The sequence below is a fragment of the Colias philodice genome, chromosome 3, assembly GCF_061535455.1.
Source record: "Colias philodice isolate Cphi_HAF_F1 chromosome 3, ilColPhil1 Martin Lab GWU primary, whole genome shotgun sequence".
Classification (NCBI taxonomy): Eukaryota; Metazoa; Arthropoda; class Insecta; order Lepidoptera; family Pieridae; genus Colias; species Colias philodice.
Genome location: NC_143088.1, coordinates 6,002,606 through 6,022,960, shown reverse-complemented (window position 1 = coordinate 6,022,960; position 20,355 = coordinate 6,002,606). Strand labels below are relative to the sequence as shown.

General features: G+C 33.5%; 2 protein-coding genes across 2 annotated transcripts in view; both read left to right on the top strand.

The window, feature by feature from the left end:
• Positions 1-15,376, top strand: part of LOC149489665 (beta-1,4-glucuronyltransferase 1) — a 43,846-nt gene extending 28,470 nt beyond the window's left edge. Inside the window, exons 3-7 of the mRNA XM_089714345.1 lie at positions 8,024-8,183; positions 9,118-9,423; positions 9,666-9,798; positions 13,299-13,432; positions 13,523-15,376. Coding sequence (XP_089570471.1) covers positions 8,024-8,183; positions 9,118-9,423; positions 9,666-9,798; positions 13,299-13,432; positions 13,523-13,720 — 931 coding nt within the window. The 3' untranslated portion in view covers positions 13,721-15,376. The remainder of the gene's footprint in view (positions 1-8,023; positions 8,184-9,117; positions 9,424-9,665; positions 9,799-13,298; positions 13,433-13,522) is intronic.
• On the top strand, positions 9,821-11,546 carry LOC149489666 (uncharacterized). Its single transcript, XM_089715026.1, has 5 exons — positions 9,821-9,834; positions 9,975-9,994; positions 10,360-10,609; positions 10,736-10,797; positions 10,872-11,546. The coding sequence occupies exons 1-5, from the start codon at positions 9,821-9,823 to the stop codon at positions 10,910-10,912; spliced, it is 387 nt and encodes a 128-aa protein (XP_089571152.1). The 3' UTR covers positions 10,913-11,546.
• Positions 15,377-20,355: the final 4,979 nt, after the last annotated feature.

The window sequence follows — 20,355 nt, the reverse complement described above, 5'->3', positions numbered from 1 at the left end:
ACTCTGTCTGTCTGTCTGTTACTCAATCACGCCTAAACCACTGAACCAATTTGAATGAAATTTGGTATGGAGATATTTTGATATCCGAGAAAGGACATAGGTTACCTTTTACTGCGAAATATGTACCACGGGCGAAGCCGGGGCGGACCTCTAGTAGTTTATATTTTGTTATTTTGAGCCTGTAGGTAGGAACTCCTGTTCGACGTCTGCCCTGACGTAAACGTCTGCCCTGTAACTAAAATAAATGTTACCTTATTAAATTTCCATAATTAGATAGTCCATTGTTTCCGTTTACATAACGATCAATTCAGCATTAAGAGTAACAGTATCTAAGAGTAGGAAGATACCAGCTATAGCTTTCGATTTCATAATCCAAAGCTTTGTCGGATGCAACTTAAGTGATGTAATTTTGAAACGTTCAACGATGCAATCTGAATCAAATAATGCAATACTTTTGAGATCACCATCATTTATTCGTGATATAAGTAACTAACTTGTACACAATTGACAAAACGTTCTGCAATGTAATAATAAACTAAATATAATTATGTAAAAAGCTTTTACGTGGTTAAAACTATGTTACTCAAATTATTTAATTACGAGTATGATGATATTTGATAAACATCAAACCCACTTTTTAATCTGTAAAACTTTTTAAAATCTTTGATATGTTGGGCATATAATTATATACAAATCGTAATGTTGGTTAATAAATGTCTGTACAATAATTTAGAATAATTAATGTACTTTATTATTATTTGAATATCAATTGATCAATATAGAAATATATAAATAAAAATAAATATGAATTACTTCCAATTCATCCATTAATAAATGAATTTTTTCTAACCGTACTTAACGCTTATTAATTTTAGATTACTGCTCTTACGAGTACTATTGATTATTAAAATTCTTCGTACAAAGAGTGATTACATCAATCTATACTAATATTATAAAGAGGAAAGGTTTGTATGTATGTATGTATGGTTTTCACGCATAAACTACTGGACCGATTTTGATGAAATTTGGCACAGATAATCTTTAGATCCTGAGAAAGAACATAGGCTACCTTTTATTGCGAAATATGTACCACGGGCGAAGCCGGGGCGGACCGCTAGTATTATATTATAATCCCAGAAAGAATATCTTTATGAAACATGTACTGGCGTCTATTTTAATGAGTTACTCGTTATATTTGATGATTAGAATAGAAAAATAAATTTATTTGGATTTGTGATAGGTATAAGCAATTGAAAAACAAATGAATAATTTAAATTCAAATTGACCTTGCAACTGATCAATAAATGTGGGTCCTCATTTCTCTTAAACTAGATTAGGAAGCATATGAACAGCATACATCAATCACATCATATATTTAGAGCGAAAATGATGTCCGATACAAAACCAGCTTCCAAAGAAAGATTTTAATCATGGCTACCACGTGGAGGTGGCAATAGAGGTTAAACCTGTTTCGTACACGGCATAGCCACGTGCTGCATTATTTGCTCTTGATTCTAATGCTCTATTCAGTCATTGTGCTGAGGCGAAGAATGAAGACCACATACGAGGGTTAACAAAGACCTATAGCTACTAAAGAGCTTGAGATTATCCATGCGGTATATTATACGCATCAAAATATATGGTTGACGAATAGTTCTATATTAAAACATACTCTGATTTATTACGATGTTCAACCAAATTATGTGTAGCGCTAGTTAACATAATAAGTAATAATAATAGCCAAAAAGTTATAATCTTGCAGAAATAAGTACGAGATAATTCAATCGATTCAGATAAGAAAGTAGTACGAATAAATCTGATAAGGTGTAAATAAAAAGGTTGGAAAATTCATTGCGAAACCCGTGCATTATTATCATAGTGCCAGCATAATGGCCTCACGAATTCTTCAAAACCTTCAATGTAACCGTCGGCCATAAACTTAAATATAGAGATGCGATAACGAGGATTACGAAGTGAACAAAAATTAAAGAGTCGTTTGTTTACTTTTCGTTTGTGTATAATTGATAAAGAGTTTTTGCACCATTTCATATGGCATTGACAGAAATGGATGAATAATCCAATAGTAACACCCAGGGAAAACTAAGGAGCGGTTCGCGTGAGCTCTGACATTGAGTAATGAGACGCCGTGAGATGCCACGAAATTGAAGTATGTTTTATTTTAATGAACCCACAACACACGATGTGGGCCAACCGTTGGATATTCTATTACAAATGATGAAACCTTGCCTGAAACTTGATTGATTTTAGAATGCGGAAACCCATTACCTACACTCATGAAAACGTTTATTGCCTGTTCGCTAATCGAATGAGTTATTGGAAAGCAGACATGCACATATTTCCCACAGAAAATTCTGCGTAGATATACATAGATCCTATAATTCAGATTGGCGGAGAGTTGATGGGTCGTAAAGTTAGACTTTTCTATACTTATTCCCAACTTGTTTTATTGCAAAATCCCAACCTTTATGTTACATCCTTGGATTGCTATAAAATTTTAATTAATTAAATATGCTGTGCAGTTTAAATTTATTGATCGTCTAGGGATAGGTAATTTCCGTTTGTCTGTTATGTTTTATATCCTGAAGTTATATTCATAATAATAGAGTATATGACTCAATTACATAATATTATATGTATGATTTATATACCGCAGGATGGAATAACTGTTAACTACCAATCTATTAATAGCTAGATAATTACTTTTATACAATTGGATATGTTTTATATCGAATGTTCTTGCTGCGTTCCCTATTAAAATATATGTACATTGTACCTGTCGTATAGACCCAGTAAAGGTCCCGTGTACAATTAACAATAATTAAACATGGTATAGTATCAATTAACTAGCAATTAGTTTTATGCAATACATGTATAAAAATAGGTTGTATTAGGATATAAAGCAGACATATTCAAGAAATATAGGTATAGTCTCTAGTTCTCTACATAGTCATATGTCTGATTGAAACACGTTGAGTCAATTCTAATCACAGTTGCACGGCCTGACTGCGCAATAAGGCTCGACTTCTACCAATCGCAGGATAGTTCAGGTGAAGTGAGCAGTCAAGTTTCACGACAGGAAATACGTGATTGATAAATATTTAGCAGTCTCTTGAGACGCACGTAGCGTCGCAGGTGCAAGCGCGGGCAGGGGGTGGCCTTGCGGTCAACCCAGATGAGTCGCAGCCAAGTGCAGTCTCCCATTACGGAATCACCATCTCAGTATGCCTGTACAGTTATCCGCATAGCGACTGCGGTCATAGATGTGGGTCGAACACTTGTACGTAAAATTAAATCTATCGTTTGTGAGAACACGTTAACTGCGACCGTGGAGCAATTTTGATTTTCGTGTGCTTTGTTATTAGAGTGCTTGATGATGATGCTCGCCGTGATAGCGGAATGTTTATCGCATGCATCTTTCTCGAGTCACGTATATGGAACATAATTTGAGCATTAGCATTGAAAGCATTAATTCATTATTGTTCGGTGTGAAGTGGCTTAGTGACTAACAATTGCATGTACAAATATTTGTGCTTTTTTATCTCTTTTATTTATAATTCCAAATGTTTCACTATGCCCGCTCTTGCATAACGTAACGTTTATTTTTTTATACTTCATTAAAATATTGATCATTACCGACTATTACATTAGATTGTTTAATGTCCACTTTCCTAACATAACTCATAAAATTTGAATAACATCCCTGCAAATTTTCCACGACAAAAACTATCCATTGTTGATAAATTTGCAGCCATGTTCATGAGGCAAACATAAATATTAAAAACACGCACTCTAGTCAATAAATGCTAAAATGCGCAATACTCGCAGACTTCGACAGGCTGCCGAAGGGGACGGTCCCCATCTATCATCTTGTCGCACTAATTCCTTTATGGATCGGTGTGATCAATAAATTTTCACATTTTTGCTCTATTCCTCAGAAAGATATTAAAAATGTTGGATGTTTCGAGTTGTATTTAGTTTATCTTTATTCATATTACTAATGGTAACCCTATAAAATTGTAACATTTCTTCATTATAAATGGAAATTTGGTTTATAATTCCGGTTTTATTTGTATTTCGAAATGAAGAATTCATAAAAATATCAAAATACCTTTACAGACAATTTAAACAGACGTATAGGTACATATTAGCAAAGATTGCATGATGATAAAGAAGACGATAAAACCACTCAAATTTTTATCTCTCTGATTGTAAATATGTACCTATAGCGCCACAAAATTAAGTCAATGACAATATTTGAATCTCACTTGTGTAAAATGTTGATAACGAAATGCGGGCGATGTTTTAATATTGATTTAGGTGAAATCTTCCACTGATAAAGATGTTGGAAAAAACGCATTTGGATGTAAATATCCGCTAATTTGCTAAGCGTAATGATGTTAGCTTTGTTATTTACCTTTGAATATTTATGTTTCCTTCAAGATATAAATTATAAAGTACTTTCCAACCGTTTTTAAATGTGATTTGGATTGAGTTTAAAAATTGTTTCTCATGTTAAATGTCTTTAATTAAAGTATGATATACATGAATTTTAATAATAACAAGATATTAAGCCAAAATTGTACTTTAATCAATATTCATTATTCATATTCAATATCCACGCTACTATTCACGTAACAGAATTACTTAGTCGAGTCTAGTCAAGCCATGCATGCTCATATGCAATAATGCATACAAAGGATGCATTTCTCTATAACACTCAAGCAAACTAAACCCTTTGTGAGTGGCCTTGTGTTGACTTATATTAGCTCTCACGGCTCTTCAGCGCACTCGGTGTCGTGTGAACTTATTATGATCAACTCCATTCAGACAGACGTTTGGGTTCGGTGTGAAATAAGTTTACAAACAAGGCGAGCGTTATTGATCTAACAGCTTTGGCCAGACTAGGAACCCCCGTAACACAGGTACATGCGCCGCGTCTACCCTCCATAATTTACCGCCAATGAAATTATGCGTTTAGTTACTGTTTCCGCGTACTAATTACCTCGACGGAGGAGACTGGCTATGGTTATATGGATTTACCCTACGCTACCAGTGAACTGTAAACTTCCGCTGTTTTTATTACACGTTGTAAGCGATTACGTTGAAGCCGATATGGCAATCATAAAAATCACGATTATCCAATACTTATATATTGTATTGGACAATCCAATGGATAATCCGATTTATATTGTGTTTGATAATGTTATCGGAAGTCTTTGTGTGATAAATAAAATATGATATAGGTATATTTCAATCTGATACAGTTTATTTACACTTTATTTAAAGAAAATACTCTTATTTACGATAGATATGATATTATAAAAGCAAATTCATTGCGTAATTATGAATACCTTCATGAATATTACATAAAGCAAAATATCGTGCCGACGGCAATTCTCACTTTTTCAAATACCATCATTTGATATTTGTTCACGCAATTTACTTCGTTACGCAAAATCAATATAATGTTATACGACACAAAGTAAATAGAAATGCTGTATACTTTGTAGAACATAGAAGTGCGCAATCAAAAACTGCTCGTCAAAGTTTTTGATTGCGCTCTAGTTTTCAATTAAATTGAAAGCTCTTCAAATATTTCCGTAACGTCCTTTTAAATATATTTAATTAACTAAATATAATTATTATTTATGCGATATCACGCCTTGTTTATATTTTTGTATTAGATTAAACGTAGCGTAAGTATTGATAGAGTTTGAATCCTTTTTAACAATACTAAAAATGTAAAACGAGGCAGGAGGCTATGCTTACATTGCATTTAATATCGCGTATTCCCTAAAATATTTTGTGGCAATTGAAAACGTTAAAGAATATTTAAAATAGGTCAATTCACTTCGTTGAGCTTCGATGAAGTCATAATTAGCAGGTGTCATCGGTTACACGCTCCAAAAACGTAAAGTCAAGGATAAAATTTCGAGCTGCACGAGCGCTCCGTGACCCAAAATAAGTCATTCCTTATTTGTACATATATGCCTTTGGCACCATCAATAACTCTGTCAGCTTTTTCTGAACCGACATTTCCAAATAATAGAGTTGATTATAATAGCCAATTTTCATTATTAAAATAAATGCAAAACGCTTGTTAATTAAGATGCTGATAACATTTTTACTATCACAATACGATACAAGTAGGTACGTTTCATGTTACTGATTGTAACCCAATATCTAAATCATTAAAAAATAATTAAAACTCCGATAATTTAAAATTTAATCGCAAAATATATATTTAGTGTACAAATAGTTGATAAATTTTTATTGTTACAAATTATTGTTATTACAAAACTAGCCGCTCCGCGCGGTTTCACCCCCGTGGCTCCTCTCCTTTTGGTCGTAGCGTGATGATGCGTGGCCTATAGCCTTCCTCGATAAATGAGCTATCTAACACCGAAAGAATTTTTCAAATCGGACCAGTAGTTCCCGAGATTAGCGCGTTCAAACAAACAAACAAACTCTTCAGCTTTATAATATTACTATAGATAGAGCAAGAGGTTCTAAGTTCTAACGACCGTTTTCAATTTTCCTTATATCCGTCGATTCTTATCAGTCAGTCTTTACTCTTTTAAACTCGACAGCATAATATCCACACTCCACAGCTTTATCCTGTTGACTTGCTTCCTAACTTTTAACTATATAAAGGTTTCCTAGGGCCTTTAAAGGCATAATATAAAAATTATCTATACTAATATTATAAAGAGGAAAGGTTTGTATGTATGTATGTATGTATGTATGGTTTTCACGCATAAACTACTGGACCGATTTTGATGAAATTCGGCACAGATAATCTTTAGACCCTGAGAAAGAACATAGGCTAACTTTTATTGCGAAATATGTACCACGGGCGAAGCCGGGGCGGACCGCTAGTATTTAATAATAACGACATTATAACTTCTTCTGTAATCGTTAAAATATTATATAAACGAACCATTATGCGGTGAGGCGTTCTTTACCGCATAGAATGCGTGTTTAGTACATTTATTTTATTGGCCAAACTCCAATTTTCATTGCGCCAACAGTCAATCCAATTATCTATTTTTTCTAAAAAGCTTTATAGCGTAAATGCGGCTTAATTAGTAGGTTATTTTAGTACGTAACCTATTTTCCTAACGAAGCTCTTTAGTTAGCGATCAGTGTCGCACAGTGGAGCTTAGTTAGTCCTCTGATGTTCGATAGAGCTCCAGCAGGCGTAAATGTCTCCGGTCACGCGAGTGGTCCCACAGAGACTTGACAACATTATATTGATTAAAATAAAATTGTCTCTTGAAGTCACGGCATACTTTACAGTCTAGGAAGGCTTGCAGTAATTTTACGATGTATTTATATTGGACATTATGATGCTGCGATTTTTTTTTTTTTTATTGTGTGATAGGGAAGCGCTTTGCGGTTTCACCCGCGTGGCTCCGCTCCTGTTGGTCTTAGCGTAATGATATATAGCCTATAGCCTTCCTCGATAAATATCCTCTCTAACACTAAAAGAATTTTTCAAATCGGACCAGTAGTTCCTGAGATTAGCGCGTTCAAAAAAATAAACAAACAAACTCTTCAGCTTTATAATATTAGAATAGATATATACATTATACATAGTGACAGACTATAGGATCATAATACAGAGGATGCATCATTTCGATGCCAATGTTTGGGTTGGATTTGTAAATTGGTTTACGATAAGATATTATATTCGGCAGTATTTATTATCTAATCTTTGGTTCCGCCAAAATGATAGCTGTTGATAGATTTCGTGAATATGTACCTCGTTTTTTCGGAATATGTACCTAGTGGTAAAAAATAATCGTATGTTTACTTTCGAATATATTTACCATCATAATAATTATCTGGGTATTTCCTTCATTCCAAATAATATTATATATAAAAACAAATAATCACCCCTAAATCCTATGAATAAATCTTTCCAGCACTATAAGTCTTAAAATGTAAAGCTTGTCCTGTCATTAAATATCTAATTAGTTATAATCTTAATTGCTTACAGATGGATGGCACCAGTGAGTCTGGCTATTCACGCGCCGGGCGCTGACCTGACTCCTACAGTGAACAGCATCAGATACTTACGAGATTGCCTTAGTAACGAGCTCGTTAAGCAGTTCGTCACCTTTCACGTATTTTTTTCCCACAAACATATACCCAGTAAGGTTAGTAATTTAAAATGGCTATATGGTGTAATAATTAAGGTAATAACATACGTTGCAGACATAAGTGTAATGTGACTTCATTCATTCAATGAGAAGGTCTCAAACTCTCAAGTGTAACATAAGCAGCATTCATTAAATTTTAATCAATAACTAGATGTTTATAAAGATGAAACTTTTATGCTTAAACCAGGAAAATAAGTACTTTTTGAAACATTGGTATTATCCTTTATTTTGTGCGGAAGAGATGTCACTTCAGTATGATATAAACCGCAATGTAACAGAGCTTTTCACTGAAATAAGACACGACCATAATACATTGTCACCTTTTTCTTTAAAGTCATTGGCGAACAAGGCCAAGGTTAGATCGGCCTCTGAAATCTTGGCAATGTTACTTGTAACATTTATTGTTAATAGTGTCGTCACCTTCTTTCTATGGCTCTTTATTAAAATGATAACAATAGGCGTAGCCTATGCATCTGTGAAGAGGTTATATTGGTAAAAATGAATAACAAAGAAAATCTAGTAAATGAAAAACGTAGAACGTGAACCCGTCTATTACGAGTCGGTTCGTTGTTTTTTATTTATAGGAAAAAGTTATCTTAACCTAGTCTGTCATGACTAAAAATTACATTATTTAAACATGCAAAGCTGAGTCATATAAAAAGAGGTCAGTCTGCTACAGTCTATTTCAAGCTCAGAAATGAACTATAAATTTTAGGATGACGATATCCTGTTTTATTTATGATAATCTGTAGTAGTTGGATGCATCTGGTTTAATGCTATATTATCTTTATGGTTATAAGTAATCCGTACCCTGCCAGAATGGTGATCTTTAGCAGTTAAGATATAGAAATCAGGACTTATTGCCAAAGCAAGGAGCTAACCATAGAAGAAATGGCCAGAGATATAACTTAAAATTCCATTTTCTTTACAGATACCTGATCCAGATGTCCTTATACAGACACCTTATAATTGTACCGGAAAGCCTCCATATGCAAATGTGACTACAACATACATGAAGGAAAAGAATTTGTTATATCCAGTGAATGTTGCGAGAAATATAGCCAGGGACGCCGCTGTAACACACTTCATACTGCCATCTGATATAGAGCTATATCCTAGTCCGAATTTAATACCAAGATTTTTGAATATGATTGCGCGTAATGCTAAGCCACTGAGCACGTCCACTAAACCCAGAGTGTTTCCGATAAGCATATTTGAAGTGGATGCCAAAGTTCAAGTAAGTTTTATTCAATTTATTTATCAGATCTGTTTCTCTCTATCTTTCATAGGAGTTTGGAGCCAGAAAATGAGCATACTTGATACGTTTAATGAACTGCTAAAGTCGCATACCTTAACACTGTGCCTTAACATATATATGTATTAAATTTCGACATAAATGTTTTATATATTAATGGGTAACTTATTTACTCGTGAATCAAATGAAAACTATGAACCTTAATCAATATATTAAACTTTCAGGTGCCATCGACTAAAACGGAGCTGCGGGCGATGTTGGCCAACAAAACTGCCATTCCATTTCACAAATTCGTATGCCCTAACTGTCACAATATTCCCCAAGGCCAGCAGTGGATGAATGCAGCTGAAACCAATCGTACGTATCACTTACCGTTTCAATGTATATCCCTTAGTATTAAAATTCATTCACCATCAGCCAATTTCATTCCCACTGCAGGGACACGGGCCTTCCACCAGAGTCTGTGTCCATAATACATACATAATTAAACTGATACAAACAATTTTCTCTTGCTTGAGGTTTGGCGACGTCAGCCAATATTCAAAGAGACTGGGCAACTTGGCGTAATTAAAATTTAAGAGAACAAGTATTTAAGGTGATGAATTAATTTTTCTAACATTTACGGCCCTTTTCAAACCTTTGTAATTTTTATATTATTAAAGTTGTCGTGATGAAAATTCTTGACAAGAAAGTTCAATAGTAACACAATACGTCTACCGTTTTAGAAACATGATTCCATGATATTTTCTCGATAGAAAAAAAATACAAAGTTATCATTGTTATTTTTTTTTAATCTCTGGCATCTTCAAAATAACAAACGTAAAGTTACGACTTTTTGGATATTAACTTTAAAATATACAACCTATACGTCTACCGTGTTAGAATTTTGAAATATGCGATGGTTTTGAAATAAACAAGAAATACTTGAAATTAGCGCGCGACCAGCCAATATAGCGAGAGCCGCCCTGTACCTTCCTACCCCGATCGCTGCACGAGTCATTCCCGCTACGGCCGTCACACGGGGAACTTGTGTCGCTCGCGCAATCGTAAAAAAGGGTGACAACACGATAAGACAAAATGAGACAAATGGGGACAATAAAGAAAATAAGAAGAAGAAACATAAAGGTTGGAGGAAAAAGAATGCTTACAATTGGAACAAATTAATGAAGTAAGTTGGTTTTATTTTAAATTTGATGATAATTGTATTATAGACGATGTTTGATATGTACCCCTGTTTTAAGTACATAACGAATGTGTAAGATTTTTTCATTTATAGCATAAATAATCTGTTCAGAAATCCGGAATCCAGAAGGAAAATAAACCCACTGATTGTTCACAATGTGAATCCACTCCTTCGTAAGTACCTTTATTCAGTCAAAAATGTATGTTATCAAAGCTCTACTGGTTTTATCGCATGATTCCATTTTTAGCAAAAAGCAACAAAGTGCAAAGAAATAAAAAATCATGGTGAACTTAGTGGAAGTATGGCGGACATAATATGGAACAGGAGCTCATTGGAGTAGTATTATATTTTAAAAAAATACGAAATAATTTCAAGAATTACATTTCTTAGAAGGTGGTAGATAAGTATGTTGTATAAAGAATTTGATGTTGATATTTATTTCATTTATACTTACTACACCTGTGCGGGAAATTGCTTAGTAATAAAACAGGTTTATATTCATATTTACATAGTAATGTGAGTTTTCATTTCGAAAAATTTTGTGTAAGTATATTAAATTGAGTTCCTGGGTGATCTGGAAACACAATTGGGCCCGGAAGATGGCGCTGCAGTCACTCCTCCTAATGACATGAACCGATTTGGATGAATATTTGTGTGCACATTTCATTTTTGTGGGATGATTGGTTGATTCGCTTTCACATTAGCTAATATTATGTATTTTTGTTGTTAGAAAGTAAACTTAATTTAATGTTTATAATACATTATTATTGGTATAAATAAGCCAGTGTTCGTCTCACATTGCTGTACCTGCCTATCTACCCTACCAGGGCCTAACTTTGTTCTGGCTATTTTATTTTGATTATTTGTAATGAATAATTACAATTATAATAGAGTGCAAAAAATAAATACATGCGTCAATATATTTTGTGTTTTTTTTAAACAATTTTTTTATTTAAAAAAATATCATTCCGACCGCGGCTTTGCCCGCGTGGAATTAGATTATATCGTGAATCCTGTCTTATCCCACAGAAGTGTTCAGTTCGGATAAAAAGTATCCTATGTGTAAATCCAGGCAATTAGCTATATTTTATCAAAATTGGTAATGTAGTCTTGACGTGATTAAGTAACAACTAACAAAAAAATATACAAATTAACATCCAAAGTTTCGCATCAGTTTTACTGTAAGTATTAGTGATATCTTCCACTCTTGACTTTGACTGAGAAGAATTAGGGTTTATAACTTCTTTCAGAAATATTACCTTTCATTTCTGGGCATGATGTAATATCTAGTCAGCATCAAATTCTATCTAAATCCATTTCAGTACCATTTCATTTTTTCAGAGTAACAATATTTTTTGTTATTTTAAAGATTATTTATAACCTGTATTATTTTGTAATAAAGTAAACATTACGAAATAATAATAATTATTAATAATGTCTAAGTAGTTGTTAAAAAGAAGATTATTTGTTTATAAGCAAGAAAATAAAACCAATAAATCAACAATTAAATATATGTATAAGAATATTATAACTGTATGACGACTCCATACATGTTTGTCCCGAGTCGGCCAGCGGCAGCGCGGCGAGTTTGCAAGAATGACTTCGCGCACACCCGCGTTCGCGATAGCGAACTATTAGACTCCGCCCGCCAAGCAGTAGATTTTTTTTTGTGTATCGTCTTAAGCTTATTCAAGTTCACCTTTACTTCATATTTCACGTAATTTGATGATTCGATGCAACCATGGCAAGATTATGTAGGGTGGGTACACTGCCTCTCAGAGTTAAAAATATCTGTAGTGTCTATAAACTGCATAATTCTATCATAATCATTTAAATAATGATAATAAATAGGATAAAACGGGTAGAGGATAAACGTCAAATATATTTTTATACCTACATTAAAGTGTTTTTATCTTTTAATTACCGTAATAACATCATTAAAAGGAACTGCGCATGATTACGTTTAAACTTTAAAGCCTTTGGTTTGAATAATAAGCAAACATATACAACGGAAATACCTGTTTAGATTGTGTGTAATTAAATACACAGAGGACTTATTTTTAATAGATATCATAAATGTTTAAATATAACTTTATTACAACAATCTTAAATAATTACTTACTCAACGACGCTCGTCGAGAGCTTAATTCTCATATTCACTCGGAGCATGCATTTGCGGTTATAAGGGGACATTATGAAAATTATGGAAAATAATGTCCCTAGGAACACAATTAGTACCGTTTCCCGTGTAATTGCAATACAAAAGCAATTAATCTCAGCACTATCGGCATACGGCATAAGTATCGTGAGCTATTTATGCCGTAAATAGTATGGCGTGGACTGCGTATGGGGCATTCTAATTGTGTATTATGGTTCAACGACCGCAGTGCCCGTCGTTCCCAGACGGTTGGCTCCATTCTTACGCTAATTTGCAAAATCGCAAACTTCGCTACCGCAGCCTTGCGCAAGATTTTCTGACGCAACCGATCGATTTGCATGGGTTTTGATAATCTCGACGAGTCATTACTTTCACGCTTGTTCAATGTGAATATGTCTATGTTTGCACATTTAAATTTATTGAACGATTTGTAGTACCTGTTAATTCTAGTTGTAAATTTTGATTTAATCATTTTGATAAGGCATGAGTAAAGATTATTCTGATTGTTATTTTCAGAAATGGATGTATTTCACGTGGGAAAACGCAGAGGAAAATTTGTTCATTGGGAACCAATCTTCATAGGAACCCATCAAGATCCCTACTATGATGAGCGTCTCAGCTGGGAGGGGAAGAAAGACAAAATGACCCAGGTATTATACCGTAGCTTTTGACATACCTTACAAAATATAAATTACTTTTAATAGTATTAATCTTATTAATCATCATTGTTTTGTTTACAGGGCTACGTGCTATGTGTGAAAGACTACGATTTTATGATATTAAACAACGCTTTCCTGATACACAAGCCCGGTATCAAACATTACGTGAAGAATGCGAAAAGAGACGCCATAGCGGGCCGGCAGTCCGCATTCGTAAAAAACGTTATAATGCCCGAGTTAAAGAAGCTTTTCGGAACTAGAAACGGTTGCGCGCTGTGACGAAAATATTTGAAGGCGAAAAGTACCTCTAGAATTTGAATGCACAACGCTATGATGTGTTGATCCCCCAAAGCGTAATGACTAATCATAAAAAAAAAACAATTTATAGCATTATCGGGCTTATACCGATCGTTAATGATTCTAAAACATTATACATGAATGTGCACTCTAAATTGAGCTCTATAAAACTAAATTGTTTCGCAGTGGAACGATGTAATTAATTTCAGTCGCCAATTTTTTGTTGCTAATTGGAATCGCTTCGAATACTTGACATACTAACTTGGCATCGGCATATTACCGTAACGACGATGCTACATTAAATCGATTTTAAATGATTATATATAGAGTGTGAACGCTTTGGTGGAGCCACGTTAACTTTTTTTTAGATAATCTGTGACTACAGGGTGCGATTTTCCGCCTGCCTTTTATACACTTTTATACAATGCGGTGAGGAGTTGAAACGAAACATATCATATTGTTAATTCGATGATTTTAACGTAGACAATATCCAGTGAACAATCCGTGTCGTTACTCATATGATTAGTTTTTGAATTGACGTCTTACATTGCCTAATTTATAAACGCGCTGGTCTGAAAATTCAGATAGCCCAAAACCGAGTCCAGGGAATTGCTAAGCTATTCGTATAATATATTAAAGGCCTTAAGTCATTTCTTTTGTCTAAGTAGAAAAAAAATATATATCGCTATTGTAAATAAGTATTCTTGCGCTACTACATTTTGTTTAAGTAAAGGAGCAACTTGACCGAGATATTTAAGTGCTTCTTTACTACAGAATAAGTTTTATTAATCTTAATAATAATTAATGATTATATTGCTTAATATTTTTAAGTTCTTGCTTTACATAGCATAATGTGATTCCAGTATATGTAACTCAGAAAAATCTAAATTATTTTGTAGATATTTTATAATGCGATGCACAAAGTCAATCGTAAATTTTCATGGTAAATTCCTGATACGCATTTTATACGGTATATTATTATATTATGAATATTAATAATTAATAGATACGCTATTGTAATCGTAGAATATAATACGAATAAGTCACTATTTTGCTTAGAAAATATAGTCATAAGTGCGAGTCCGTTTTCCATTAAAATGCCTATTTTATGTATAAATATTAAATAAAGCATCGACTTTGGTATTCATGTTCAAAAATTATATTCTATTAGATAAGTTGTATATTTAAAATGGGCCTTATGGTACTGGTATAAGTGTTTAAACTCACCACGTTCGACTTAGGATTTAAGTTAGTTTAAGATCTTTTTTCTTCTTTGCTATCGGTTTCTTGAAATCATTTTGTAATGCTCTTATTGTGTATTGGAACATTAATTTAGAACAATACATATTAAGATTGAAGTATTTGTTACGATTTAGCGTTATGCCAATTTCTTATATAATTATTTATGCTTACTTTAGTTTTACGCTCTGGGTTTTGGTAACGGTATATGCATGTGGTGAGTTTTCACTTTAGGCGAAGTGCCTCTTTAGATTAAGCAACATATAAAGTCTTGCAATGTGATCATTAAAAATGTATTTATCAGTAATGTATAATTTTAATCATGTGATCATAATTTCGGACATTTCATTAAAATTTAACAGGTATCTTGTAATCTGAAATAAAGAAAATCAAAAGTTATTGGTTATTTTATTTTCTTCTTTTACATATTGTGCTGCTGCATGAAGGACTTAGGAATAAAATATATATATTGATTTGCATTAATTAAATCAACATAAAATTGCTTTTATGCTTGAAGTCAAGAAAGTAGCACGCAATGCACCAAATTATGATGCATCCTCTAATTTCCATGACTTTATCTATGAAATGCACTTCAAGTACGCTGGAAAAATTATAATAAAGTTAGTTGTTGTAAGATATATCCCATTTGATCGTCTATACGTTGGGCCTGGTGGATAATGGCTGTCTGGTGGACGGCTTGAGTTCCTTAATCTAGCAAATTCGTCGTAGGTCTCGATGCGGCTTCGAGTACGAGTTGAAAACTCGACAGGATTATCTTGTTCTGGTGATAATTCACTTTGGTCCTTATGTTCTTCTTGAGAAGGTACATCTGACGAATGATCAGATTCTAGGTGGTTCTTTTGAGACTTATGATAAGACTTATATTTAAAAGATTTCCTAAATGTTTAGGAAAAAATATTATAGTAAGAAAGTAGATAAAAATGTGGAACAACACACCGTTTACTTGTCATGTTAAGTTGGCATTTTACTGCAGTTATAATAAACAATTTATATACCTAATAACCAAGATAATAACGTTCTTGTTGCACAATGAAAGGAATGTATATTTCTGTATCTATGAAGGTTTAAGAGCTAGCGCACACGAGCAACTTTGTCTCCGCAACTATTTTGTCTCTCCCATCAATTTGTATGGGGAGTTGCGTCGCTACGTGCGCGCACTTTCATACTAGCCCATAGGTGGGAGAGACAAAATAGTTGCGGAGACAAAGTTGCTCGTGCGCGCTCGCTCTTAAGGTGAGAATCACAGGTGAAAATCATTAAAAAAAATAGTAACTACTTAGCATCAAAAAATCAAAAAACTATTTTTTTAAACTTTAATTAAATTTGAAAAAGATACACAGACAAATAATAATCCAAACCATCGCAAATGCCTCTTAAGCTCATAATACATAAACGATTTACACACAGATTTACATATCTTATGTTAATGCTATTGCCACCAAATAAAAGAAAATGAACTGCATACGGACAAAAAGCGGACAAACTATACCGAAAAAAAATACTCGTCTACTCTTTTAAGTTTTGCTTTATTAATATATGTACCTACTAGCTGCGCCCCGCGGTTTCACCCGCGTGCGTGAATGAGTTTTTCCTTTTAATCCTAACGTTCCTCTGGGAATATCGGTATAGAAAATAGCCTAAGTTACTTCTTATAACAACACCAGCTATCTGTCAGTGAAACTCCCGTCAAAATCGGTCCAGCCGTTCTTGAAATTAGCTGGAACAAACAGACAGACAGACAAAAATTGTAATATGCATTGAGTAAAAATTTGTTATTTCAACATTAAAAACAGACATTCCAATTTTATTATTGGTATGATATGGGTATGATAATATGTCGTAGGCAAATTTAATGATTTCGTCGTTTTCCTGCGACATATGTCTGTAATACAGACTCTGTATGTCCACCATAAAACATTAAGGAAAAAACTTTTAGGTAAATTCAAACACGCGCGCGCAGCGCGGTCATAAAACATATTAACATAAAATATACCTAAAAAAATAACAAAGAAACAATATGCTAAAATAATTCCAGTGCCTTCCTTTAACAAAATGAGAAATCAAATAACGCGAAATCCCAAATTACTTTGACATTCCAGACGCTTCGCTTGCAGAATACTGATGAGTTAGCGGCTCAACGAACAGATGAGATAAGGAAGTTGATCCTAAACTACGTGCATTACATTATACCCACCGAACGGTTTTTCCATCTACACTAAAATATAATATATTGGTATCAATCTTTTAACTGTAATACATATTCTATTGAGAACAGCTTCTGTACTGAGTCACTATTCTAAATAGTTTATCAACATATTTTGTACGCAGTATGACTAGCCTAAGCACGACTTGAAACAGGTTTATTGTTTAATATTATTAGTTTTTAAATCTTGCCAACATTTAAATATTCGTATTTGAAATTCTATTCAGATAGGTAGGTATTTTATGAAAAAAAAAACACATCCAAACGCCTTCGAACTCGATTGACCAATTTTTTATTACCTGAACAACTTATCCCTCTACAAAAGTCGTTAAAATATAGGCCCCAAACTATGAAGATGTGAGGCGTGCGATGACCAAGGTTTCCAGGCATAGCAAAGTTTGCAGGATCAGTTTCTTCACTGAATTCATACCGATACGTATATTACTTGCACTGTGACCGATACCTATTAAGTATTATCTAGGATACATAGAATATAGTCATTGAGATTATATTTACTCTTATGATCTAAATGAATTGCGATACAAAGCTTAAATCTGTATGTTGGTCGCGCCTGAATATCAAGGTGTCTTATCATTCCAATCTCCATTGTAAAGTATTTTATAAAGTATCATGTTTGTACATAAATACAATGGTTGAATGGAGAATAATGTTAAAGTACGTATTATGGTTAGTCATTGCTTTTGATTGCTTTACATCACTATATAGTATGAAGCAAAGTCGCTTCCCGCATTTGTCTGTAGGTATGTAGGGTCATTGCGCCTGTTCGCGTCCACATGCCTATTCGCGTCCATTTTGCGGATATCTTTTAGAAAATTCACGAAAATAAGTATATTTTAAGTAAAATTGTAATAAGAAAAATTTCCGATAATACCTCAATGTATAAGAGACATGCACACATATTCAAAATATGCCTGAACACTGCCTATACTATTTAAAAAAAATATTTAATTTTGGTTATTAAACGAGAGAGCTAAAACGCGCGGGATTTTGAGAAAAAAATAGTGCGTAGCGTCGCGTTTGACGGTAAGTATCTTATTGTTAAATGTGAATTTTTGAATATGTAACTGTTTCTTTACTTTGCTAACAAAACATGGAATAGTATGGATTATAAATCAGCTTATTTCTTTTACAATTAATAGCTAAAATAAGGTGGACGCGAATTACTACACCGAATTTGTACAACTTCCATTTTGCGTCCACGGTGGGCGCAAACTATACCTATAGTGCATAACAATAGAACATATTGCGTCCACATTGTTTTTCATTACTTAGCAATGAATTGTTTGTTAAAATATGTAATTTAAAATAGATTGTAAATTTTTGACTAAGACTACAAGTTGATAATTTAAATTTTCATTTATATTAGCAAATTTTTATGCTATTTTTTCATTTTAAAATGGGTATTCTAAGAATGAGACTAGTATCTTTGAGAATGAGAGTCGGTGGTTAAGAAAATAATATGAACAAAAAAGAAATTTAATTCATTAGAAAATCTCTCAAAAGGAAAATCCGGAATCCTTGAAGGATCACTTTGATATCCGTCCGTCTGTATGTCCGTCTGCCGGTCTGTCTTTCTGTCAAGACCCTTTTTCTCAGTAACACGTGGAGGTATAAAGCTGAAATTTATATTGAATACTCAAATCTACGGTCCCTTGAAGCAGTGAAAAAATCAAACTTATAAGCCAAAGCAATCAAAAGATACAGCCGTTTATGCTGCAAATTTTCGCAAATTTCGACATTCGCAAGGGAATCAAAACCTACAGGGTACTTTACGTGAACACAGACACTTGAAGTTTGGTACGAAGCAACGTCTTATAGCACAAATAAGGGAAACATTGAAAAAATAATCATTTACAGTTAAAACATATGAAAAAAAACAGGTTAATACGGAACCCTTGGTGTGCGAGTCCCACTCGAATTTGGCCGATTTTTATTAAATACTATATTCGTAAATAAATAATTTATTAAAATCTAATTTTTATTTGCATTTATCTGATAAAATATCACCCAATACACTCTCAATTCCTTTTCTAAGCTGGTGGACGCGAACTGGTCCACGGGTGGACGCAAACTGGAATTTTTGGACGCGAACTGGGTAAAACGCCTAATTCTGCTATTTGTCTAGATAAATAAAAACCACATGATATTTCCAACACAATTGAAAGTAAATCTTAAAATATACTAAGTATTGAACACGTTACATAAATTTTGCGTTGAAATTTGTTCTGGAACATTTTTATTTTCTCCTTCAAACTTTCCAACTGCACTAAGTGGACGCGAACAGGCGCAATGACCCTATGCTTAGTTCTTTAAAACTAAAACGTTATTCGCGAACGCTATTCTTCGTTCGTATGATTTATTAGGTACCTAACTACCTAGTTACATACTGTTACATAATTTACAAAAAAAAAACATACCTTCACAAATAACACACTAATAAATAAAACACACTGACACAACCATAGAAATCTAAATAACAAGACACTAGAAGTCGTAAGCGTGCGTGACCTTGTCGCCACTCAGGTGATTTGCACAACACCAGTGCATTCGTCACTGTTCAGTTGCTCTGGAGACGTATGAGTGTATACATGGTGTGTTTCAGCAATTCCCAATGCGGAAATTCTTCCACAAGTTGTAATTATACTTATAAAGGAATAATATTTCATCGGAAAATATTTTTTTTTAGAAATAATGCCGTTTTTCCTTAAAATTATAGAATATTTACAAGTATTACGAGCGTCACCATAGTAATCGAAATAACAATGAATGACACAGTCGACCATTCTTATTATCACGTTTGTTCGTATTGGAGCAAAAAGTCTCATATACTTAGGGATGTTATTCTAAAATAAACCGTAAATTCGTGCGTTAGGATACATATTCAAAAGCTTAATTTAATAGATAAGTTAGTTTTCACTAAAATCAAGCTGTCCAATAAAAGGCATAGTTTACTTGTGTGTACTGTTTAGCTTTCGGTTTGAATGTGTTGATTTTGGCGACAGCGGTTTTCATACGAATTATGACATTTTAGCACTTCTATGTGTCTTGTTATTTAGATTTCTATGGACACAACCTATTAGAATGAACAAGCAAGGAGCAAGCTTTTACTTTTTATAAAAAGATAAAATAATCT